Genomic DNA, 18,276 nt, shown 5'->3' with positions numbered 1-18,276 from the left:
TTCTGCCCTCAGACTGGGATGTACATCATCAACTCTGCTTCTCAGCCTTTGGAACCAGATTAAATTATACCATCAGCTTTCCTGCGTCTCCAGTTTGTAAATGGTAGATCATAAGATTACTCAGCCTCCATATCTGCATAAGCCAATTCCTCATAATAACTCTCCTTTTGTGTACATATTATCCTATTGGTTCTGTTTCTCTGGGGATCCCTCACATCACTCAACTAGAAGCAACATTTCTCAGCCTTTCTTACAACTAGAAGTACTCTTATAACTAAATTCTGGCCAATCAGATATAAATAAGCAGTGATAGTGAAAATTCTGGGCCTATCTCTAAATAGAGAAACTGCTCACTCTTCAATTCCTCTGTCCTCCTCTCCCTCTCCTGTGGGCCATATCAAACATAATGGAGAGGAACCAGATCCTCTTGTATAAATGAGAAAAACACTCTTGAGGATGGCAGACCAACAAAATAAAATGAAATCTGGGCTCCCTGAAACAGGCCCCTGGGGAGAGCCTTCTGACCCTCCTGGGACTTCTGTGTGAGGTAAAACTATACTTTCCATCTGGCTTAAGCCACTGTTAATCGGTTCCAGTTTGTGAAGATAAAAAGATACTTCAACGGATCCAGTAGTGAATGTACAGACACTGAACGTGTGACACTGAAATGTGAAACATACCATTAGAGACACTTCTATCAGAATTCCAACACAAATTCATAGTCACACCCCACAAATCAGCATTCTGACATCTCCAAAATTCGGATGAAGATACACAACCAAGTCAACTTATACTTCGTCTCATTTTGTTTTCCACCTCCGAACTAACCTCCGAAGTAAGAGCCATCTGTCAGCTTCATTTCTTTACTGGATTTTGTGATGACACCGGCAACACCATGTTGAATGAAATACATTTTTTTACCCACTGCTCCTTCTCGTATGATATAATCTCCAGGTTGAAACACCTCGAATCTCAACTTGCTCAGCATGGCAGTCACGAAATTGGGATCTGCATTAGCAAACAGTGGCATCGTAGCCACTAGTTTCCGACAGTTGAAGTTGACGATCTCCTAAAGATGGTAAGAGTAAACAAATATTAATCATTATCAGGGAGAAAAGCACACCCTTAAATTAGAAGCTATATATAACACAGGTTTGCAATTTAAATTCAGAACCAAAGATACATAAATTCTAATAATCTGCATATCTCTTCTAAGCCAGAAATTATGGTTTATTTTGGTGTTGGAATTTTATATTCACAGCATCTAGTGTAGTATAGATATACATTAAAGATATATATTTGTAAATGTATAAAAAAGAATATATATTTTCAATAAAATGTGTATTAAATGTATATATCTCACCTTTTATACCTTCCCATTCTTCTGCTATACTAGATGTAAAATTAGAACTCAGATGTGGAAGAGTTTCAGTCTTTCTTTGATCTTATTTTATGAAGAAAAGAAGCCACACTACTCCCTATTAGCTATAATACTGCTGCTTCTGTGCTCCGTTGTATTGTTGAATGATCTAACTTGTACCTACTGACCAGAATTCTGGAACAAAGGCCCAGCTATCAGACAACAGTATTTGTTTTCTTAATGTAATTCACATTGAAGAGAGGACAATGGAGTGTGCAGAAAAAGGTTACCCAAGAAGGCTCTAATCTAACTATAATCTATAATTGTAAATTCAATCTGTTTCTGGGACAGATCAGAGAATCACTCTTTTCAAAGCCTCCTGGGTTTCCATTGGAAGTTTTGGAATGGAGGAGCCCTGTTTTCTTTCTTTCGAATTGTTTGTTTGTTTTATTTCTGGAACCAAGCCAATTCGAAATTAGAAGACTTACATATTTGATTTCATTCTGTAGATGCTGGTCCAGATTAGACATAGTGCTATCTATCTCCTTGGGCTAACAAACAGATACGGGACCAACCATTTTTAGTCTTGCAAGTTAGATATGTAAAACGATAAACAATAGGAATCTAAATTTTACCATAATGCTATTTCTCAAAACTTTCTTCTCCAATGAGCCCTGAGGGAAAAGTGTTAAACCTGAATTTGTGATCTCTTTTAAGAGACAAAGAAACTAAAGGAAACCCTGCTAAGAGGAGGGGAAAAGGGCAAAAAGATTTGAAGATGTAGCAAAGGCTAAGATCTGAATTCTTTCTTCGGGAAAATTTATTATACAAACTTAAGGAGTAAGACTGAGGGAAAAAAGTTTCCTTAACCTTAATTTTTTAAAATATTTATTTATTGTGAGAGCGAGAGAGCATGCATGTGAGTGCACACCCTTCAGCAAGAGAGAGCAGGGAAGGGACAGAAAGAGAGAAAGAGAGAATAGCAAGCAGTCTCCATGCTGTTAATGTAGAGCCTGACACAGGGCTCAATACGAAGAACCAGCAGATCATAGCCTGAACAAAATCAAGTGTCAGAAGCTTAACTGATTGAGCCATCCAGGTACCCCGAAAGTCTCCTCAATCTTGTTTTATGAAATGATCAGACCTTATCCTGGAATAGGTTAAAAAAATTCCAGCTGATATAGAGGGTACAAAATTTGGGGTCCACCATAGGAAAAACAGGTATTTCATCCTTAATAATATCTTCCGAGTTCAGCAGAGCAAAGAGTCTCTAATGGAGGGGTTCATGGAGGATGGGAAAATATTTTAAAAAACCAGTTGTAATAAGCAAACAGTGACCATAGCAAGAACAACAAGAGAAAGATATCACATATAACATCCAAGTCTAAATAATGGGCAGCTGACTCTATGGGTGGCTGTACTTGGGGCAACTTGTGGACAATTTTAACTAGTGCTGAAGTGCCCGTGATGGGGGTGGGACTACAGTAAGGCTCAGCACATAGTAGGTGCTCAGTAAATATGCATGCATGCACATAGGAAAGGTGGAAGGAAGGAGGACAGGAACAAAAATGGAAAGGTGGGAGGGAAGGAAAGAAGGAAGATGGAGTTTCCTCATGGAAAAAGGTGCTCACAAAAATGAGTTTTGCTCCCATTGATAAGTATTTACTTAAAAACTCTTAAAAGTTTACTTAAAATTTAAGCAAACAGCTTGAGAAACAAGTCTCTTGTGTGTAAAAAATGTGTTTTTATTTTCCAAAATACTTCTAAACAAAAGTTCATGAAGAGGTGAACCACTCAAGGTGCTCAAAGTAACCACATGAGTTGAAGGAAAACAGAGTAGGTCATTAAAAGCACCAGATTGATTGAGAATTAATGATTTCACATGTAAAATGACATAGAATAATACCGTGTAGGAAAGTGAACACAAGTCAGGCTGCAGAGAAAATAAGAATTTTCAAACAAAAATCATAAAACAGAATCTTTAAATCTATGTTACTTGATTTAAATTATATATTTTTCTCTCTTTATTGTTCTCTTACACTTTATTTTAGAAAATAATTGAAAGTGTATTTTATAAACAATTAAACTGTTCTTTATTTATATGAATAACTCTTTTTCTACGATGCATTGCATAACAAGGTATACCCATTGTGACTGCCTTGAGTATAGACCTGTGGGGATAATTTCATATTATTGTTATTGCTTAAAGGAATCCATTAATTTTCCCTCTCTCCCTGTGGAACTTTTACCTCCAACGTGACTACAATCAGATTGAAACTGTAAATTCTAACAAGTATTTGATAAGAAAAAAATATAATTAGACAGAAGGTGATTCACATTTAAAAGCCCACTCTTCTCCCATCAAATTTGCCTGCTTGGAGGGCACAGAGTTTAATGAAAACACTCATGTGAGTCTAGAAGTGAAGCGAAACTTCTAAAAGCTCTTCTCCATCAATCATATTTCTTTATAGCACATTTTCTTAGGGAACATATTTAATTAAGTTATTAATATCTCTCCATATGTAAAACAAGACTTTTAAAGCTCCTCCTCTATCAATCACAGTTCCTTATAAGTGCATCGACTTAAGTAAGACACACGGTTAAGTTATTAATATCTTTAATTTCCATCCAGATTCTTTATGACACTTGTTATAATGAGCTATTTTAGCAACATGTCTGGCCTGAATTAAGTGTATTGACCATATGCTTTAAATTGAGGAAGGCTCCATTCCTAAGGGAATCAGACATGGCCCTGACCTTAATAAGGCACTCCAAATTACTCAACTTATTATCAACACTTTAAAAAAATGTAACTACTTCTTCCCAAAGCATCTTGTAGTAACAGAAAGTATAGATGTGCTAACAAACAAACAAACAAACAAACACAAACATCAACCCTTTCCCAAAATCTCACAATGATGAAAGTATTTCAAAGGAGCCAAGTGAAAGAGCCACCAATGGCTAAAGCTTTAACAATTTGTATAACAAAGCAAATGATGTAGTAATGAATCAATCCCAAAGTATAAACTAAATAATTATAAGATTGTACTTATATAATTAAACAACTGAGTACTTTAAACAGAGAAATCTGTTCAAATTCCAAATACACTTTTACCTATTAAGTAGAAGCATAATACAACAAACAATGAAGAATCCTGCATTTGATCCTCCTTTGGCTGTTAGTTTACTTCAGGTCTGAAGGTCTTACCTTTTCAGCATAGTTTTGTCTTGTTTTGCTATTGTATGATAGAATTATTTCTGTTCATTGTTTAGTAACAGAGCTGTAGAGTATTTTTTAAAATTATAATATAGAGAGCACAAATGTTAAGTGAACACTAATCTTAAGTGAATTTTCAAATGTGTAACCATCTGATCCCCATATACAGTTTATCAGACATTTCCTTTTATTTCCTATTCCAGTTAATACCAGAGGTTCTAGCTATTCTGATTTCTATCACTATAAGTTTTAACTATTCATGAACTTCAGATTAAATGGGATCATATACTATGTAGTCTTTTGTGTCTTGCTTCTTTAGCTCATATCAGTGTGAATCATCCATGTTGTTGGATGGTGATTGTTCTTTCTTTTTATATTTAAGCCTATATTTAATTTTGTGACTATGCCACAGTTTATCCCTTCTATCCATGACATTTAGGGTGTTTTCAGTTTTAAGCTATTAAGAGACACCTGTTACGAACATTCTTGAAGTGCCATATGCATTGATTTCTCTCTCTTTCTTTTGGCTTTTTAGGTTTTTAATTTCAGGTAGTTAACATACAGTGTTATATTAGTTTCAGGTGCACAGTATAGTGATTTGACACTTCCATATATCACCTGGTGCTCATCACAAATGCATTCCTTAATCCCCATCACCTGATTAACCTATCTTCCCACTCCCCTTCCCCCGCCCCTCTGGTAACCATCAGGTTGTTCTCTATAATTAAGAGTTTGCTTTGGATTTGTCTCTTTCTCTTTTTCCCTCTTCTCTTATTCGTTCTGTTTCTTACATTCAATATGAAGTCATATGGTATTTGTCTTTCTCTGACTGTCTTATTTCTCTTAGCATTATACTCTCTAGCTCCATCTGTGTTGTTGCAAATGGCAAGATTTCATTCTTTTTTATGGTTGAATAATATTCTTGTGTGTGTGTGTGTGTGTGTGTGTGTGTGTGTGTGTGTGTGTTCCACTGATGGAAACTTGGGCTTCTTCCATATTTTGGTTTTGTAAATAAGGCTGCTGTAAACATAAGGATGCAAGTATCCCTTTGATTAGAGTTTTTGTATTCTTTGGGTAAATACCCAGTAGTGAACTGGCCATATGGTAGTTCTATTTGAAATTTTTGAGGAACCTCTGTACTGTTTTCCACAGTGGCTGCACCCACACTAATTTATTTCTCTTGAATATTTATTTACCTTATATTGGAATTACTTGGTGATAAGATAAGCTTATATTTAGTTTTAGTCGATACTACCAGAAGTTTTCTAACAGCCATATTACTTTTCTCATATGCTAGTAATATAAAAGTTCCAGTTGTCTTACATACATAGAATTTGATGGTATCACTCTTTAGTCATTAATTGGTACACAGAGACATCTCATTGTTTTATAATTTTTTCTCTTTGTAGTTTTGTTTTACATTTCCCCAATGATTAACGTTGTGATGCACATTTTTGCATCTCACTGATCAGAAGAATACCCTGTTTGGTGAAGTGCCCAGTCAAGTTTTCCTCATTTTCTTCCGGCTGTTGGAGTTCTTTTTATAGTCTTGACATGAGTTCGTTGTTGGGATATACATTGTAAATATCTTCTCCCCATCTGTGGCTTGCCTTTTCATTCTTAGTGGTATCTTTTATCATATATTTTTGGTGAGCTGATTCCAGTTTGTTTAACTTTATGGCAACCAGGAAAATAAGATTTGAGATATATGTAGATTGCTTCACAAAGTATTGTTTTTTTTTTTTTAACCTTAAATCAGCACTTAGGAATCATGCAAACTCTGAGACCCTGGGAAAACTTAGGCAATATTTTGTTTGACTATTGTTAAAAAGAATAATAATATTTTAAGGCTCCTTGAAGCACTACAATTCCTCACCGATTATTTAAGCATCACTGTGGAAAGTTCCATTTTGTGAAACATTTAGATCTCCTCCATTCTACAGTATTTTATTCTACACAGTATAGTTCTAAAATGTCTTAGGGATGGCAGCTATAAATGTAATTACCATCATTACAATAATGAATCATAGAGTAATCTTAACAAAACAGAGCTGCTGTTACATTGCTAAATTCCTACACCCAACACACCCTGTATTTTTAGACTCCGCAGAACACACAAGACCTTCCTTCTAAGAACTTATATTAAACATTCCAATGGAATCCGGACATATAGGCTTCTATACTAACTCTAGACACAAGTAAATAAATATAGTCAAATCTATATCGACTGACACTTTATAACTTAGAACATCCTATAAAAGAGTGCTGCTAATTTTGCCCTATTTTTCCCCATAGTTCAGCTGCCTGGACTACTAAGAATTACAGGAAATGGCTGTGTCAGGTTTTTTTGTTTGTTTTTAAAGGTAGGGATAATTTTAAGAATGACATAATAAAAATAAGAGAATATTTTTTGAGTTCTTGCTGGTTTCTAGGTTTGCTTTACATGTTTTACAAGCATTATTTTTTTATCCTTGCAAAATTCCTATACCTTAAGTATTACTACTTCCTTATTTTATAGAAAATACTGAGTAAGATGTCAAAGACCACATGCTTGTAAGAAGAAGAACCATTGTTGGTTGGGCAACCAGGCTCTTTAACTTACAGTTTTGATGGATTCTAAGAAGCCATCTTATTTTTGTATATATCTGAATTACCAAAAACCCTGGAGATTTGGAAATTATGGTATCAGCCATAATTTGTTCTTCTGAAATTTACACAGTTTGAGAGTCTGACATTAACATATGTTGATTGTGAGGTAGCAAACTGATGGCTGTGTACTTGGCAATTATTATTTTTTCAAATTTATTATTTTTTATTAATTTTTAAAATTTACATCCAAGTTAGCATATAGTGCAACAATGACTTCAATAGTAGATTGGTAATTATTTTTAAAAATCTAAATCTAAATGCCTGTATTTCTTGGAAAATAAAACCATTTTTTTAATATAAAGAAAAACTATTTTTCTTGGAAAATAAAATAAAGTATTCAGGATTATTCCATGACTCCTTGCCTTCATCATAGTTCTTATGAAGACAGCATCAATTTTAAAAAGGCTTCAGTGACCTGTCAAAGAGAACATTCTCCTCCATGTTACTCTTTAGGGAAAGACGATAATCTTTGGACATATTTATGGGACTTTACTAAAATACAGTTTACCAGGCTCAAATCCAAATTTAAAGAATCTAACCTATATCTCTAAGGGATGTCATTCAAAATCTCTACATTTAATAACATACTCCACATTATAAGCAGTCGGGTTTGGAAACTATGGTTCCAAAAATAAAGAAGTATCTAAAAGTTTACACCTAATTGAGGGAGGAAGACATACATGTATACATTCAGTATAAAATAATTTTAAGTAGTAAAATAAATATGGGTTAGTCTATGTGTGTGTGTGTGTGTGTGTGTGTGCACGCACACACTCAGTCTCTGATTTTGAATCCAGCTGGCTCTGTGCCCATAGAAAGTGACTCAGATCCTTCAAATCTTTATCTTTTCATCTGTAAAATGGAGATTATAACAACTGTATCACAGATTATGATAATTAAATTAATGCAAGTAAAGCATTTAACAAAGTTCGCACAATGTTATCTGTTTTAACCACTGTAATTTATAGTTCTACTGAAAAACAATGTTGGTTAAGATCAAATGAATTGTATTGAAAGACCAAACTAACGTCGCGACAGGCTTCATATTTCTCCCCTAGTTAGTAGGCCTGAGTTTCAGTTTCCCCAGAATGATCAAACATCAGGGAGGGGGGTGTGAAGAACACACATTGTCAGAAGAAAGACTGCCTTCACAACACCCAATCACGAAGGGCCGGAAGGCATATCAGATATTCCTAAGGGCGGAGGCTTGGGGCTCGGACCAGAGATAACTGCTCAATGTTAGCCAATTGCTTGCCACTTGCCCAAACCCCACGGGGGTCCTTAGCCCATCCCCTAATTGGTTATTTTCAAAGGAACACCAAATGTCATGACTGGGTACTGCTAGATGTAATGAATGCCCTAAAAATTCTGAGTGGTTAAGATTGTTGCTAAGGCTGCTGTGTGATTGTGATTGGATTACTGTACCTATGTCACAATTCCTTGTAACTCCCTCTTTCCAAACCCCATAAAAACCCTGCTCAGCTATTGTTCAGGGCTCTCAGCATGGATCCACTGTGTTGGTGAGGTCTGGGAGTCCCAGTTTAAGTCCGAATAAATGCCCTTTTCTTTTGCATACGTAACTCAGTCTCCCTGGGGGGTCTCTGGATTTTGGGGATATTGTAATCTGGGCATAACAGTATAGACTATACAGTTTATAAACTTTTAAAGAAACAAAAGGTTTAAGGTGATTTGGTAAGAAAATATTTATTCAGGTAAAAGAAAAAGTTGATTTGGGGATTGTTTATTAAAAACCAAAGTTAAAGTGAATGCAGAGGTTCAGAAGAAGAAAGTGACAAGAAATTCTTAGGGCAGAGTCAGTGAAATTCCCTTCTGGCTATCGTCAAGAATAAAATAGAGGATTCTTATAGTAAAGCTGCTCTATTGATATAATAAATTTGGAAGGTGAATCATACATACATATTCCATTATTTTTTTAAAAAAAGGAATTGGAAAGTTTAAAAACAATTTCCCTCAGCATTCCCAACTGGCTTATATTGATCTGATGGTTTTCCTTCTAAATTGCAAGATGCTTGATTGCATGTGTTAAGAAAATTGGCCCGTACAGGTGGATTATAATGGTTAAAACTATTCTAAACATTTATCCAATCATTGACTACAAGTTAGATACTGCTTCAGTTTCTTAAACTGAAAACATTTCCCTGGATTTCTATGTTCTATTAGAGAAAATTTAAGAAAACCGATTTCTCTGGTTGAGATAATCTGTGTTGTTTTTTATTTTTATTTATTTTTTAATAAAATTTTTAAATGTTTTTTAAAATTTGTTTTTGAGACAGAGAGAGACAGAACATGAGCGGGTAGGGGCAGAGAGAAAGGGAGACCAGAATTGGAAGCAGAATCTGAGCTGTCAGCACAGAGCCGGACTTGGGGTTTGAACCCACAAACGTGAGATCATGACCTGAGACGAAGTCAGAGGCTTAACCGACTGACCCACCCAGGGGCCCCCTTATTTTTTTTTTAATTTTTAAATTTTTTTTAAAATTTATTTTTGAGACAGAAACAGAGCATGAGTGGGGAGGGGCAGAGAGAGAGGGAGATGTGTTGTTTTATAAAAGAAAGTTTTTATTGCAACTCCTAATTAATTTGAATCTCAAAAGCTCTGTAATATACTACAAAGCTAAGGAATATTTGCCTTAAATTTTTGTTGTGAGAAAATTAAAGGGTTTAGAAATAAAAAAAGGAGGATCAATGAATTAATATAGCATGCCTCACTTTTAGTTTATAGTAGTTTTCCATTTTATTAAAGGAGAAAGTAATTAGGTATTTTTGTATTACCAAACAGTTGCATGTAAAAAAGTTTTTGCAAAAAATAAAAATACATGTATCTCTTAAACATATATAATCAGTTTAATGAGAGTAATTTAATGTGCTTTTGTATTCTTTTAAGACAAACTTTTATTCACCTAAATATATGTGTAATCATAATATACATTCAATATTTGTTTCTTTTTTCCCATTTTTATATCTTTCCCATTTTGAGACATGGTCCTCATTGCTGTCTTTTTTAATGGCAAAACAATTTTCCATGATTAATGGTTAATATCTTGTGTTAATCATAGTTACATTAAGAGAAACCCAATAGAGATACAGAGAAATAGTCTGCAATGGCCTCTTAAATACTGACATTTTTCACCATTACTTGTTTTGAAACCCAGCTATATCGTTAGTTGCTAGATTAATAGTCTCTTTAAATTATGTTAAAGGTAATTAGCCTAAAATCTGTGTATATACAAATAGCCAATTATGATTAAGTGGCTTAAATGAAATCTGCTTGCTTGTAAAGGATGGATCAGAACAAGATGAATTCCGAGATGTACGAATTCAAACATTTTAATGGTTTCCATTGTTACTGTTCTCATAGGCATCTAATTTGGTTTTGAGATATTAAATCACATTTAAGCCTTATAATATGAATGCAGATGAAGTTTGAAATTAATCGTTTTAACACAATCCCACTGATTTGCCTTCTAAGAACATAGGAACATATTGCTCCATTAGGACCAGGCAGAATGACAGCAAATGGCAGAAAATTCTAACATTCACTTAAATTTGATTATAAAGCAAAGAAAAAGAGGTAGAAGCAGATCAAACAAACCTAGATCAAGGAATTGTATATTGACAACATACATGTTCACTGGAGACTTTGTATCTCAGCCCTACCGTGTGGTATCCCAGACCAAAGTCTGGAAGGATTTGTATAAACTCCCAAAGAATACAGCTCTGGTGGCCTGCAAGCTGAAAGTAAGTTGTAAGACTAGTTTGTAGAATAAGTGTTAAGCGTATCTGACATGGTAAACATAGACTGATGTGAACTGTCCAATACAGCACCTAAAGCAAACAGATGTCCAGAAGTGCGCTGAATGAAAAAATACTATTAAAACACAACCAGCAGATAGTAAAGGGAAGTAGAAGACTTAATCTTGAGAAAAGGTGTTTGGAGAATTTGATAAGAACCTATATTTGAGAATTTAAAATACCCCCCCATAAATTCATTTTCATTGTGAACAGTCAGTAATAGAAATAATCTGTGCACAATAGTATATATACATGTACAAAGGATGGAGGAAATCAGGCCAGGCCCTAAGACCAGGCAGGCATCCTAAGACGCATTAAACATTTATTTATATGTCACTTTAGTTGGACTTGCATGAAGCACTGCACGTATTGCCAAGTGTTCCGGGCTTAATGGTATCCTCTCAAAATTCATATTTTGAAGCCTTGAATCCTGATACCTTAGAATGTGACTGTATTTGGAAAGAGTCTTTCAGAGGAAATCAAGTTAAATAAAATGAATTCATTAGGGTGGGCCCTAATCCAGTCTTCCTGGTGTCCTTTTGAGAAGAGGATTTGGACACACAAGCAGACACTAGTGATATGTCAGCACAGAGAAAAGACCATAGAAGGACAGAGGGAGGAGGTGGCCATCTGTAAGCCAGGAAGAAAAGTCCCAGAAGACTCCAAATCTGCTGACACTTTGATTTTGAACTTAGAGTCTTTAGAAGAGTTAAAAAAAAAAAAGCCACATTTCTGTTGTTTACACCCGTCTGTTGTATTTTGTTCTGAAAGCCCAAGCAGACTAATAGAGCAGGTTAGGCTGGTAAAAGTGTGGCAGGAAGAAAGAAACAGCTCCCTTCTGAACAGCTGCCAAGACATGGGAGGACCCGGCTTTGAAAGCGAGGCAGTGGCAGGGGCAAGGTGTGTCCCCGACCCAGTTAGGGTGGATCTGATGGGATGTGGAACCCAGCCCACACACCGCAACAGCTCCTGAGCTCTGTGGGGATAAGAATCCCAAACGATGTTAACTTCCACTGCGAAAGGGTTTTACTTCTGTATCCAGTGTGAAGCATCTGGGGTATTCAGGTGATGAGAGCAGCGGGAGGTGGAAATGGCTCTAAAGATCAACACTAGAGATGTACGATTGCGTGTTGTTTTTAAGATTCGTTTTTAAATGTTTCATAAAATATAGATGTAACTTTCTGATAGTTTTAACCATTCCTAAGGGTGCAGTTCACAGATATATTCACGATGTTGTGTAACCATTACCACATCTAACTTTTCCATCACTAATGGCAAAAACTCTGGAAACTCCCCCTTCTCCCTCCCCTCAGTCCCTGACGATTTCTTTTCTTTCTTTCTTTTTTTTAAAGCAATTTCTTTTTTGTAACGTTTTATTTATTTTTGAGAGAAAGAGAGAGAGGAGAGAGACAGCCTGAGCAGGGGAGGGTCAGAGAGAGAGAGAGAGACACACAGAATCTGAAGGCAGGCTCCAGGCTCTGAGCTAGCTGTCAGCACAGAGCCTGACGCGGGGCTCAAACCCACGAACCAGGAAATCATGCCCTGAGCCACCCAGGTGCCCCAGTCCCTGGCAATTTCTATCTTACTTCCTGTTGCTATGAATTTGCCTAATCCAGGGAGGTCCTATAAGTGGAATTATGTAATATTGCATGGGACTTATGTTTGAAGGCCTAGAAATTAACAATACCACTAGAAAAATCTTGGGAGGGGAAGGGAGGTAATGAACAGTATTAGGAAAAATTAAGGAAAAGGCCCAGTCGTCTGGCTCTCCCTCATTCTTTTATACCAAAGAGTTTATTGTCCCATTTATTTTTGCTAGTAGTATATTATAATATATAGTATAAAGTATTTCCTGCTTTGTTCTGACTGCAGTGATGGATGTGGCTCATACTGTCTCAAGCACGTTTTTTCTGGAACTCTCATGCTCTCAATACTTTACATTCTTCATAAGGGGCTAGTGGAAAATGCGCTCCCTCATTCTAATAATACATATCATCTTCCATCATTTCCCTCATTTCCTTTCCACATTCTCACCAGCACTTGTTCTTGCCTTTTGAATAAAAACCATTCACACAGATATGAAATGGTATCTCATTGTGGCTTTAATTTGTTTCCCTGATGATTAATGATGTTGAGCACCTTTTCATGTACCTGTTGGGCATTTGGGTATCTTCTTAAAGGAAAAAAATCTTTACAAATTTTTTAAAAAGTTTATCCACTTATTTTGTGTGTGAGAGAGTGCACGTGTACGCATGTGAGCAAGGGGGGGTCAGAGGGAGAGGAAAACAGAATCCCAAGCAGGCTCTGTGCTGCCATGCCGTAAATGTGGAGCAGGATGTGGGGCTCGATCTATCCCACCAGCCCAGAGATCATGACCTAAGCTGAAACCAAGAGTCAGACACTTATCTGACTGACGCAGTCAGATGCCCTGGAAAAAAAAATCTATTCACATCCTTTGCCCCTTTTTAAAACCAGACTACTTATATTCTTGCCATTGAGTTGTAGGAGTCCCTTATACATTTTGGATAGCAATCTCTTATCAGATGTGTGGTTTGAAAATATTTTCTTCGATTCCAGAGGTTGTCTCTTCATTTTGTTGATTGTGTCTTTTACTGTGCAGAAGCTTTTTAGTTTCACGTAAGTCCCATTTATTTACATTTGCTTTTGTCACTTACGCTTTAGGTGTCATATCCAAAAAAGTCACTGCCAAGATTGACATTTTCCCTGTGTTTCCTTCTATGAGTTCTATGGTTCCAGATTGTATATGTTAAGTCTTCAATCCATTTAGAATTTTAGTATGTAGTGTCAGCTTTGCTCTGGCAAGTAACCGTATGTGAACCTTTTACATTTCTTTTATTTTTAGTAATGTACTTTAACTTTATTTTCTTAGCTTATTTTTTTCCATGTATTTATATCTTGTCTCTACAAACATAATGGAAAGCACTTTGAGACTAAACCATATTTTATGATTTACCTTCCCATCATGACTGGATCAATGTTTTGCACACATTAAGAAACTGATATTTTTCTTTTGTCTAGTTGTTATTTAGAAACTAAGGACGCAAAGGACAATCTCTATACCAAAAGAGAGAAAAAGATTTAATTTCTTTGTTTGGCAACATGATCCTGAACAGGCCACTTGAAGAATTTTTCTAGCCTTTTGTTTATGTGCCTGTTACATGAATAGCTGATAATTTATAAGATCCTTGTATAATTTTATAATTCAGAGTCTAGCCTGTTTTGGTTAATCTTAACTGAACACATTATAAAAGGAATCTTAAAAATCAACAAGTATGTACTTAAAAAAAAAAGGATCCCAAATTGCTTTAAGTAAATACTCATGGAAATTAGGCTTTCTTCCCTAACAGTCTATTCAACAAATTAAAGGTCAGAAGGACAGTATTATACTCTCAGCCCAATTCATGTTCTGTGAAAATGAAATATACTGACGTCCTATATTCTACTGGGACACATGATCTGTACCTATTTTCAGCCCATGGCTCCTCACACTCCATTGTTTAAAAATAGATCAGTTCTGAACTTTGGAGACAAGCTCAGAAGGGCATTAACCTCTTTCTCGACAGTTAAGTTTGCCATTTTGCTCTAATCGAATAAGTATGAATCTGATCATCTTAAAAATAGGCCTTCTTACTTTTTACACATTCCAACAAGCTCTCCTAAGCAGAGGGGTATAGTTCACTGAATTTTTCTAATTAGTTTCTTAGTTTTAAATACACTGCCTGCTTTTGCTCAAGCATTCATTAGTCTCACCATCCTAACATTTCAATGCCAAAGATTGATGCTGAGACATTGTCTCCAGAAAACTGGCTGTTAAAACGAAGGAAGAGCTTTACTAGCAGATCATTTGAATACATTTCAGAAGAAATGAGACATATGATAAGATTGGACTTGTCCCTCTTATGTGTGGCCTAATATCCTCCGAATAACCCTCTCATGGCACCTACATACAGTTATAATTGATTATTTAGATTTCTGTCTCTCTCTAAGCTGCAAGAACCACAAGAGCCGGGACTATGTCTTATTCTTCACTGAATCAGAGTAATACTCCAAATTACATTTTGCTGTGCACTTACTGTGTGCCAGGTGCATGTCTAATTTTTTATATTTTTTGCTCATTTAATCTTTCTTTTAAATTAATATTTATTTATTTTTGAGACAGAGAGACAGTGCGAGTGGGTGAGGGGCAGAGAGAGAGGGAGACACAGAATCCAAAGCAGACTCCAGGCTCTGAGCTGTCAGCATAGAGCCCAATGCGGGGCTCGAACTTATGAACCTTGAGATCATGGCCTGACTCGAAGTCAGATGATTTAACTGACTGAGCCACCCAGGTGCCCCCACTCATTTAATGTTTATAACAACTCTATGGAGTAGTTAATATCACTATCATCCACATTCAAAACCGAGGCAAGTAAAATACATACAAGTTACTAAATAACCCAAGTCACACATATAGTAAGTTGTGGGGCTGGTGGAAATGGCGCCATGCTCTTAACCATGATGCTGTACAGCCCTTCCATAGTAGCTTCTCATGCATTATTGGTTGTACAACTGAAAGTATACGTATGACTGGTAATGGCACTGAGTGAATCATAAAAGGGATTTAAACTATTCAAAACAATAACACTGAATACTGAGCAGTTGTGGGAAAATAGGAGCATATTATAAATGAATGGAAGGAAAAGAAAAAGCTCTTGAGGTAGAGCCAGGGCAAATGACAACTGGAGGGAGAGGAGGTTTCTAGAGATCATTTAAGTTGGGCTTTACTGGCTCAAAGTTATGACTAGACACAGCCACAGAGCAATCAGAGATTGAAGACTATAGATAATGAGTATATACATCAGAAAATAATAGCTTTAATTTGAAATGCCAAGTTTCTGAGTACTATCTCAAAGTTTTTCTCAGAATATTATAGTTGTTCTGGTCCATGTATTTTAGTTCACAATGAAATGGAAATAATTTTTTAAGATAACTTTCCAGTTACTTCCTAGAATGCTGACAACTGGAGTGGAGCCAGTGCTCAGGTCACAATGGCCTAACCAAGGATGGACATACAGGTTCCTCTCCTACTCTGAATCTTTTACATCATGAGGTAGCTCCTACTTTGGTTTGGACAGGGAGACCAGAAACATTTGTTTCGTGAGCCACTAACAATGCTCTAGTAAGTCTTGGAATAGAATCTTAAAAAAATACTTTTGTATATTCTATGGATATTACTAGGTTATAGAAATTGTAGAGAGTATCTATATACCTTCTATAGTGATACTCTACTGAAATGTCCCCTTATCCCATCCTGACTGCACTAAATCACTAAAATAAAAACAACCACAAGCAACACAGGAACTTCTGGCTTATAGTATATACATAAAAATCAAAATCACAGAGTCATCTGGTTGGCTTAGTTGGTTAAGCATCGGACTCTTGGTTTTGGCTCAGGTCATGATCTTAGGGTTCATGATTTTGAGCCCTGTGTTGGGCTCCATGGGGACAGTGTGGAGTCTGTATGTGATTCTCCCTCTTTTTCTCTGTCCCCAACCCACTCATGCATGTTCATTCTCTCTCTCTCTCTCTCAAAATAAATAAACTTAAAAAAATCAAAACCGTGGAGAAACTAGAGATACCAGCATCCTTTTGTTATGCATGAGAAACCATATTTTCCATACTAAAATGGAAAATTGTACCAAAAGAATTCTATGGCCAGAGCACTTCATAGTCCTGGGCATCACTTTTTGTCCAGATAAACATACTGTTTTGTTGACAAAATGCTCTCTTTGGGCTCTAACAATCAACAATTCTTTGAGATGATTTGCTAAGTGTGAGATTCATGCTTTCTTTGCATTTGTTTATTTACCCCAAAAGTAATTATTAAATATATACTGAAGTTATGGTGGAAATCAAGAAATACAAAGTCCTTGCCTTCTTGGATCCAAGACAATACAGTGGCATGTACAAAGCAAAAGTCCTTCAGAGAAGGACTTCAAGAGAGCTAATTTAGATAAACATCTCAAGGAGGGCTTCTTTGAGGAGGCACCATTTTTACAGAGGCTGGAACAGTAAGAATGAACCAGGTAATTGTTAAAGGTGTTGCAACAACTGTCTTCAACATATGAAAAGATAAATCACCTAATTCATACCAAGGAAATGGAAACAGAAAAGTGCATTTGATGAAGTAGTATTTTTGTAATAACTGCTAACTGAATTAATTTGCATACACCTGGTATGAGATTTTTGTTAAGAGCTTTCATAGGTCACACAAATAAAATTTCTTCTGCCATTTTCATCTTTGGGAGTCTTTGTATTTACAAGTATTCAAATACATTAAAAACAAACTGGGCTATAAAATAGTAAAACATAATAATGTCTTAATTGATTATGAACATAGGATAATTTTCATATTCCATAACATTGCATTTTATGTTTTTAAACTATAGGTCTTTTGCATATGTTTTTGAGAGTCTGAAGGCTTGACCTACCTTTCACTTCTATACATTCCTGAGTACCCTGACCTATGTTAGTAGAAATCAATGCTATTTAGTATACATTAGCATCTCATATTAGGCTACATAGTTTCATAAAAATGAACCTTCTGTACAATAAAGTATTTTAAGTTAAAGAAGCTTATTGCAATACAAATTGGTGATTGGCTCAAAACTGAACATATGATTAGCAATTATATATGTTGCATGGTGTATACCAGGCATATCTTATATTTTTACCTCTTGTCACAAAATACATGTCAAATAATCCAGTTTTCTCCTTCTGAGTATTCTACTTTCACTCATTTGACATTTATGGGATCAATTATTCAATGCCTTCTATGTGCTGTGCACTTTCTAGGTACTAGGAGCACAACAGTGACCAAAATACACCTTTGCCAAGTTGATGCCTCATCTTCTAAGTGGAATGCAGCTTTTGATGAAATAATGTAATTTATTGCTTTAAAAAGGTTTCTTGTGATCTACCACTATGACTGTAGTACAGAAGGTATGTAACACTCCAATTTAATAGGAGCAAGATGCACTTCTTACTGTTCTTGAACTTTTCTTCAGAAAACACATCAGGTTTTGTTAGATTCATGTTTTATTTAAATAATGACTCTTGTTATCTCTCTGCTATGTTTCCTTACTTTCCTATTCGACTCATCTATTTCCCCTCTAATACAGTCTTACCTCCATATAACATTAAATTTAGGCTTTTGCATGATTCTGATGCCAGAAAA

At 35.7% G+C, this 18,276-nt stretch overlaps 1 protein-coding gene across 1 annotated transcript in view; it reads right to left on the bottom strand.

Annotated features, from left to right (window-relative positions):
- HCN1 (hyperpolarization activated cyclic nucleotide gated potassium channel 1) overlaps positions 1 to 18,276 on the bottom strand; it is a 400,352-nt gene that overhangs the window by 46,286 nt on the left and 335,790 nt on the right. Inside the window, exon 8 of the mRNA XM_029941265.1 lies at positions 829 to 1,069. Within this exon, the coding sequence (XP_029797125.1) occupies positions 829 to 1,069 (241 nt within the window). The remainder of the gene's footprint in view (positions 1 to 828; positions 1,070 to 18,276) is intronic.

This window comes from Suricata suricatta, chromosome 6 (assembly GCF_006229205.1).
Source record: "Suricata suricatta isolate VVHF042 chromosome 6, meerkat_22Aug2017_6uvM2_HiC, whole genome shotgun sequence".
NCBI lineage: Eukaryota > Metazoa > Chordata > Mammalia > Carnivora > Herpestidae > Suricata > Suricata suricatta.
The sequence above is the reverse complement of the archived record's forward strand: the minus strand, read 5'-3'. Positions and strand labels throughout refer to the sequence as shown.